This window comes from Dipodomys ordii, unplaced genomic scaffold (genome assembly GCF_000151885.1).
Source record: "Dipodomys ordii isolate 6190 unplaced genomic scaffold, Dord_2.0 Scaffold52, whole genome shotgun sequence".
NCBI classification, from domain to species: domain Eukaryota; kingdom Metazoa; phylum Chordata; class Mammalia; order Rodentia; family Heteromyidae; genus Dipodomys; species Dipodomys ordii.
Window position 1 is genome coordinate 6834885 of NW_012267268.1, and position 8778 is coordinate 6843662.

At 44.1% G+C, this 8778-nt stretch overlaps 1 protein-coding gene across 2 annotated transcripts; it reads right to left on the reverse strand.

Moving 5' to 3' along the window:
* Positions 1-1016: 1016 nt before the first annotated feature.
* On the reverse strand, positions 1017-7458 carry Nifk (nucleolar protein interacting with the FHA domain of MKI67). 2 transcript variants are annotated; one of them, XM_013020707.1, is made up of 6 exons: positions 7301-7458; positions 6176-6310; positions 4854-4962; positions 3294-3505; positions 2223-2315; positions 1017-1853 (listed from the first exon to the last, which is right to left on the reverse strand). In XM_013020707.1, the coding sequence occupies exons 1-6, from the start codon at positions 7406-7408 to the stop codon at positions 1665-1667; spliced, it is 846 nt and encodes a 281-aa protein (XP_012876161.1). In that variant the 5' UTR covers positions 7409-7458; the 3' UTR covers positions 1017-1664. The 2 variants fall into 2 exon arrangements, with proteins under 2 accessions (XP_012876161.1, XP_012876160.1); XM_013020706.1 differs by having other exon boundaries at positions 6176-6313.
* Between the last annotated feature and the right edge of the window lie 1320 nt (positions 7459-8778).

The window sequence follows — 8778 nt, forward strand, 5'->3', positions numbered from 1 at the left end:
CAGTCATTAAGTGTAAAATGTTTTGACAATACTAGTTTGTTTTTAATAAGGCATGAAGCTGAAACCCCAGCACAGCTAAAATGAACTCAGCAGCAATGCTAAGCAGGGAACTATGCTATCACCATCAATCCCTGCAGCAAAGAAACACAGCTGAGTTCCAAAAAACCCTATTTCCCCACACTGAAATTTCAATCATGCCATCTTTGTGTCCTAATTCCCCAACCATTTAAAGAATGTACAAAACTTAAAGGGTATAGCTAAAGTACTTGCCTACCACAGGCAAGTTGGGGATTTGATCCCTGGCAACACACACAAAACCTCAAACCAGGGGCTGGAAAGTTGGCTCAGTGGTAAAGTGCTTGCCTCCCATGCATGAGGCCCTGGCTTTGATTCCTCAGCATCAAATAAGCAGAAAAAACTGGCTCAAGTGGTAGGGCACTAGCCTTGAGCTGAAGAGGTGAGAGACATTGTCCAGGCCGAGTTCAGGCCCAACTAACAAAAAAAACAACCCTCAAACCACATAGCCATGGTCCTATATGTTTGCTTTGTCCCTCAGCATGACCAGTACTTCAGGCCAATCTAGTATAGTGATCTGCAATCACATACCAAACCACAATGAAGAAAAGCATCCAGGGGCAAGGATATAATCACCTTGCTCCAGGTTAATTACAAAATGTGAGGAGCTCAATATGGCAGCATGCCTGTGGGTGGGGGCAGGTAGGTGGCCAGCTGGCAAGCTTGTATTTGAATGCACAAGCCTCTTAGGGATAGTGAGACATGACCTAAACTTGGATGAAGCTTATCCAATGCTTTTCCAGAGGGAGAGTTGGAAAATCAGCAGCATGAAGTTCAGATGTAGGCCAGCAAGGTAGGCAGCTGTTATCCACTCATTCAATATATACAAACTGTTATGTATCTGCAGCTACTGTCGAGGATATAGCCCTGCTCTTGACATACACCTAACATCAATCCATATCAATACTTCGTATGTGCCATCAGAACACTTAGTCCAGCACTGCATTACAAATAATAAAATTTTAATGAACCCTGATGAGCAAATATAAACACACCTTGACAGGCAAGTAGGATACTTGGCATTATTCTTCAAAGTTCCTACTTGTACAGGAATAATTTATAGAAAAACTATTTGCGGCTTATTAAATCTCAAATTCTATAGATGACTCAGAATGATAATATCAGATACCTGCCAGCCCCCAGAAACTAATTTAACATTCTTAGTGAAAATACTTCAATTCTGCATTTGTATTAACCCCTGAACTGTCTTCTCATTCTTCATCTGATTAGTCTCTATTTAGCTACCTGGTATGAGAAGCTTGAAATATTTTTGGGTAAGAGGCACAGCCTGTAAGAATGTCCAGGGACCACTACCCTGGTGATGACAAGAAGGCTGCGGTTTACACTCACATGCCAAGTTACCAGTGATCCCTCTATGAAACATGAGAGCTGGACAGGCCAAGTGAGCCCACCTCCTGCAGGCTAGGATGTACCCCTCTAATTCCACAGCACAGTCTGGTCACATTTTTTTTAAACCAGTAGGAACAGTTATCTTTTTTTTCTCCCAAACGCACATCAATAGGCATTTCACTGTACATTATATAAAACAGTCCTTATAACAAGATATTCTATGCATAATGCATTCAGAATCACAGATTGCTTTTTCTTCGTCTTCGTCTTTTTTTCCCTGATTGTGCAGGGGTTGGAGTCTCTTTTATTTCTTCATTCACACTGGATACAGGCTGTTTAAAAAGGATTTCATCATCTTTGTCACTCAGTTCAGCCACTTCTGATTTTCGTTTCTCCAAAAATGTTGGTGTACAAACTGGGGTGGGGCCCTAGAATAAACAGACTAGCATATGTAAGTGTGGAATGACATAAGAAATAACTTTATCCCAAAGTATGACATCCTTTCTGTCTCTACAAGCTGTATCATGTTTTTAGGCTTGTTTTCATCTTCTGCTGAAACAACTGCAGATAGCATAGAGCTTAGACGCCCATTAAATTTAGTAGAGAAATTTGCTAATGAAAAAAATGCTCAATTATAAGGTCTTGGATTTTTTTTAATTGCTAAATCACCAGGTTAAGGACCTACCAATATGGTCACAAGATTTAATCTGAAATCTTAACAAATGAAATGATAGCACATTTTCCTCCTTCAAATGACTTTTGTAATGCTGGATACCCAGAAAGAAAGACAATCATACCTGGCTATCCACAGACTTCTCAGGGGTGCTTTCTGCAGCAACTTTGTTTTTCTTCTCCTTAGGCATGCTTGAACCCTTTCTCTTCGATATAATCTTGAAATAAAAATTGAAAACTTTTAAGAATTTGCACAATGATCAGCTGCATTTTCCTATGTCTTACAGACTTTCCTGCCTGGGCTGGCTTCAGACCACAGACCTCTCAGCCTGAGTAGCTGAGATTACAGGTGTGAGCCACTTGGCTTCTACCATGTACTCGCTTTATAATAAATTATATAGTTCTCCTTACTGCGATAGGGAAGAGATCCAGCAAATCCTTCCCATTCTTATTTCTTTGCAAGCAAGAAATTCAGAAATAGAATTTACATATTCCTTTATGCTGGCTCCTGCAGTTCAATCTTTCTGCATCTTAATTCTATTTGATATTTACTAAATAATCCTGATACATATATATTCCAATATAAAAGAGCATAAAGGGCTGGGCATGGCAGCCTGTAAGTCCAGCTACTCAAGAGGCAGAGAACAGGAGGATCACAGGTTAAGGCCAGAGCAGGCAAATAGTTAGCAAGACCACATCTCAATGAACAAGCTATGTAGGAGGCCTTAGGTAGGTGGATTTCTATCTGAAAGATAACTAAAGCAAAATAGAACCAAGAGTGTGGCTCAAGTAGTAAAACACCTGCCAAGCCAAGTGTGAGGCTGAGTTCAAATTCCAGTATCACCAAACTAGAATGGCAAAATAGATGATGAATGTTCAGAGCCAGTCTGAGCAGACAAATCAGATTCTTTTTCCCAATTAGCCAGAAATGAGGTATGGTTCAAGTGGTAGAGCACCAGCCTTTTGAGAAAAGCTAAGCCCTGAGTTCAAGTCCCAGTAACAGTACAGAAGATAAAAGATGTTTATGGCTTTGATATTTACTGATAGTATGTACCAGATCAAATATAACTTAATTCTAGTAATGTCACCTTTATATGCTAATCTAAGAGCATTATGGCTGTGGTTAGTAGATTACTTTCAATATCTCAAAGTAGATAATAAAGAAAATCAACAGATATTTCATAAAAAAAATTTACCAATGAAGGAAAGCTATAATCAATTCCTTTTGCAGCTAATTTCTTCCTGAGTAAGGTTTCTTTCCTTTTAAACCGTGCTTCCATCCGCATCTTTTGTGCAAAATCCCTTTCTTGATTATAGCGCTTCACTGCTGGGTATGTGGGATTACGAAATGGAATATTCCATTCTTTAAAAAGTTCTTCATGTACTTTTTCTGGTGGCATAAAACGACCTGTTTTTTAAAAAGTAAAAGTTATAAACCAACAAGAATTTTAATTTTCAAATTTCCCCAGAAACATTTCTCATGTCATGATCAAGATAATACGGCACATTGGAGGAGTAAGTTTGTCAATTCTACCCTAGTCAGCTAGTGCGTTGGACAGAAGTTTCAGGCACAGTATTAGTTGGTACTACAGGAAACACATTTGGTCCCACCCTGCCCATTCCCCCCCAGACCTCAATGAAGATGCATTTTTTTTGGGGGGGGGGTCGGTTGCGGGGCTTGAACTCAGGGGCCTGGGTACTGTCCTCCTAAGCTCTTTTGCTCAAAGCTAGCGCTCTACCACTTTGAGCCACAATGCCACTTCCAGACTCATGCTTTTATTATTTCTATATCTGGCCTTTTGGTTGTTGATTGGAAATAAGTCTCATAGACTTTCCTGCCCAGGCCAGCTTTGAACTATAATCCTCAGATCTCAGCTTCCCCAGTAGCTAAGGATGAAAGACACAAGCCACGGGCATTTACAAGAGCCCCGCTCTCATAGATTGACCTCCAGCCCCCTGTGATACATTATGGGCATGACAATGTCAGCAACTACCTGCTCATTTCTGTGGGATAAATTTCTAATCTGGTGCTGTCACTCCTCTTTATGGCTTCTTTTGTGTGAAGAGATGCATTCAAAGTCATTTAAAATGATTTTGAAATTCCTTGCTTCTGACATGAGCCTATTCAGAATCTGTTAACTGCTGTGAATTGCCCTGAGAATACATTCCCAACTCCTGTCTGTGGGGGCTGGGAAAGTTGCTCAGTGGTAGAGCGCTTGCCTGCCATGGGTTCGATTCCTCAGCACCACATAAGCAAAAAGAAAAAAGCCGGAAGTGGCGTTGTGGCTCAAGTGGTAGAGCGCTAGCCTTGAGCTGAAGGACAGCACCTAGGCCCAGAGTTCAGGCCCCACGACTGGACCAACAAACAAACCAACTCCTGTCTGTAAGGCCTTCACAAATCTGAGGTGCAGCCTCTCTGCTCTTTCATGTCTCAAGGTGAAATACTGTCAGTCGCTGGCATTCACTGTCCCCTCAGCCACAAGGAACACAATCTGCACTCTCATCAATGAACTTCCTCAGCACCAATGGAGCATGAGGTCAGCTGCCCTTCTCAGGCACAACCAAATCAAATTCCACTTCACTGCAGAACAACACTCAGGCTGGCAAAGTTGAAAATCACTTAGACTGCCCGGAAAACACACCCAAGTCCTAGCAGAATCAAACCAGAGGAAGTAGCATGTTCAGGCAACTACACAGCTGCCTCTTCCAATGCCACTGACCCAACAGGAGGCATCCATGTACAGTACGATACTTACACACTAGCATTCTACCACCAAAAAGGTAGTTGTCCATGGTGTCGGCAACTATCTTGGCTACCTCCTCAGATTCAAATTCCACAAACGCATAGCCTCTGCTATTTCCAGTCTGCAATGGAAAACCCACCACAAAACAAGTTAAATTTTAACAAGTCACCAAACTTCTAACATATCATTAATTTAAGTAATAAACATGAATTCTGTAACAAATCATTTTATGGTATCTCAAATTTCAACTTCAGCTAATGTATGCCAGGGGGAAAAAAAAGTAAACAGCCTTAATAGTTTGAAAATGCAGCCAATCTTCAAGTTACTCCTGGGATTTTTGTTTATGCATAGTTAATATATAACTACCATGGCTGGAATTTATTCAGCAGCAACATTTCATAGCATAAAAGAAATCTGATAGGTTGCCACAGGTCACCAGTCCTTGAGTTATTTACTTGCCAAACCAGGCAACTTAACATAATTGTCTCAGAATAAAATTTTAAAAGAGGGTGTACTTAGTAGTAAAGACTTGAATGGATGAGGCCCTAAGTTCAAAAATCTCTAGTACCAAAGGGAAAAAACAAAGTAGCATGATCTTCCATTTTATACCTAACAAGTGAGAAGAACTTAACTCCTCACTGTCACTGAGCTAATCAAAAAGCACTTGGCTCATTTCATGTTTAAAAGTGAGTGTTCACTGGCATTCCCTGAAACCCATGCCCCCAGCTGCCCTCTGTGCCACCCTGCAAGCAGATTTTTCTCGCTTGTCTTAATATAAAGTATACATGACTTCAATACCTACACTGGCTTCTGGCTTTGATACTTGGGTAAAACTTAAGTCTTTTTATTCCATAAAACAACTATGAAATAGCCACACTCATCATGAACAAACTCTAAATGTTTAAAAGAAGTCAAGCCCTCAATGCTAGAAGTATTTTACAATTTCTTATTAAATTCACTTTTGGATATGGATAAAAACTGGTAACATGACTATGGAGATAATCACACCACTTACAAGATATGGCTTAAGCTGGGAAAACTAACAGCAATGCATAGACCTTGACTCAAGTTTTATTAACCCTGGGGTTAATAGCCAAAGAATGAATGTTGCATTTACTAGTTCTGTTGATTTAACCTAAGGATTCCAGGTAATTACTTTAGAAAAACAAATATGCAGAATAATGTTGATGTTCTCTCTTAGGGCTGTTTCAAAATCTAAACTTCATTCCCCTCATTCCAGAGTGAAGTCCAGATACAGCAGTATGTGAATATAACTGTACAGGAAGATATACATTTGAAAAACAAACAACTGAATTTGATTTTCAAAAACTTACCCTTTTACTTCTGGACAGTCTGAATCTTGTAATAGTGCCAAACTGGGAGAAATAAGCCTGGATCTGATTTTCATAAATTGCTTTAGGTAGGTGGCCCACAAAGATCACTCCTCGAGTAAGACTCTCTTGCTTTTTCTGCTGAAGACATAAAGACCAGATAAACATTTCCAGTCATCAGCACAGAAATTCAATAGTGGCAGTTTGATGGCTATTGTCAAGCAGTCAGTTTTTCTCAGCCTCACACCCAGCACTTTGTGTGACTCAAAAGCTACACGGTTTGAGTCAATGGGTAAATAGTAAATGTCTTCGCGTGCCCCTTTAAATGTGCCTGGAGAACTTCCCACGTCTCATCGTCCAGCTTAACTTGGTTAATCAATCTTTGAGGAGGTCAATGCTGACTAAACCGAGTCTCAGGCATCAACCCTTACCTTCGAGACCGAGAGTATTTTATGCTAAAACCCAGGGCACACGTGATCAACTTCATGTTAGGTACTCTTTTTGGAAACTACTACTCGGGCAAATCCTCTGGCACCCGGGTCGGGCCCTCCGCTGGCCCTCTTCGTGCTGTGATCTCTCAGATGCTCGGGATTACAGATGGGGGCCACAACGACCGGCGGTTCAGTTATGTCTTCTACGACCTCCGAAACCCACCGGGCTTAATAACATGGATGAACGACTTGGAGCCGGGTGCTTGAGGCTCACGCCTGTGATTCTTGCTACTCCAGGGGCTGAGAACCGAGGATCGCGGTTCGAAGCCAGCCCGGGGCAGGAAGTCTCCGTGAGCCTCTCGTGTCCCAGGAACCGCTCAGAAAGCCGGAGGCGGTGCTGGGGCGCAAAGTGGAGGTAGAGCGGTAGCCGTGCGCGCACGGAGCTCGGGGCAGCGCCGGGCCCTGCGGTGCCCCCCCCCCGTCCTCCCCTCACCCCCCCCCACGTCCTGGGGTTACGTCGCAGTTCGGACATGCGCGATCCGCAGGCTCCGCAGGCTCCCGCGGAGCCCCGCGCTCCCCGCTTCGCGTCTCCAAGGCCCACGCGGCCCAGGCCGGCCCAGGCTCGGCGGCGGCAGACGCCTCGGCCTCCGGACCCGCGCCGTCGCGGAGCCCCGCCGCCCAGCCCGCGGCCGCTCACCTTGGTGACGCGCCGCCGGCGCACCGGCACCACGTCCTCTTGAAACTGGAAATCGTCTTGCGGGTTCAGCGGCAGCATCGGCGCGGCAGGGACGGCGAAGGCCTCCATCTCCAGAGAGCGAACGACACGCGGCGTCCCGGAAATGCCGAGCGCTAGGATTCCCGGAAGCGGAAGTCGCGGCGAGGGCGGGGGCGAGCGCCCGCCTCCGGGGGAAGGGCGGGGGGCGGAGGGGGCAGTGCGCGGGAGGAATCCGGCGCCTCCTGCTGGCGGAACGCACTTTCGTTTCTCTGCCGTCTGTCACAATGGAATGGACCCAAAGACCACATTTCTAAAGGGGTTTAATGTTACAGTTCAGAGCAATGCCTTGACAGCTTACTACCACCACTCAGTGTGTGTGTGTGCAGGTGTTCCTGTATCCGTTTCCCAGTTGTTGTTGTCTTTGAGACTGCTTGTTGTGGTTTCGCAGGCTCAAGTGATGACTCTTTTGCTCCAGCTTTCTAAAGCAGTCGTGACTGCATGGGGGTGCCCATCATCGCCTCAGGTTTAGAGCTGTTGTTTTAATTCTGGGAGGGGTGCCAAAATTTGTTTTGTAAACATTGGTCTTAGACCCAACTTACGATCCATAGACATCGACTTTGAGTTCGAAATGGAAAGAGTTAAGAAAAAACACACATGGGCTGGGAATGTGGCTCAGCGGTAGAGTGCTTGCCTAGCATGCATGAAGCCCTGGCTTCTCTGCCTCAGCACCACAAGCGGGAAGTGTCACTGTGGCCCAAATGGTAAAGGGCTAGCCTTGAGCAAAAGAAGCTCAGGGACAGTGTTCAGGCCCTGACTACACTGTCAGAAAACAAAAAACAAAACAAGAAAAAAACCCATGCATACCACGCTAACAAACTACTTGTAAAACAGAAGTATTTGTAAAACAGTTTCTGAAAATCAGATGAAAACTAGGGAGGTAGCTCACTTGTAGAGCACTTGCTTAGTATGCACAAGATTCTGAGTTTAATACCCAGCATGGGGGTGAGGGTGGGGGTGGGGGTGGGGGGAAAGAAAACAAAATTGCTGTGACCAGGACATCCTTCTTTACCAGAAGAAAAGTATCATTTTTATCATCAAAGATGGGAGGGTGAGGGACTCTGTACAAATATCTTGTTACAATAACCCTGACCCTCCTAGCCTTGCTCTAAATTACACCCAGCACAAGCTCCTCTGCTCTGTCAGTTTTACTCCTCTAAGTCAGCATATGTGTTTGTGTCTGTGTCTTTGGGTCTTCATTTTCATATGGGGTCCTATGTCATGTAAAACTTGTATTAGCTAGGTGCTGGTGGCTCAGGCCTGTAATCCTATTTAGAAAGCTGAGCTGGGGCAGAAAAGTCTGTGAGACTTTTTTTTTTTTGTCGGTCGTGGGGCTTGAACTCTGGGCCTGGGCGCTGTCCCTCAGCTCTTCAGCTCAAGGCGAGTGCTCTACCACTTGAGCT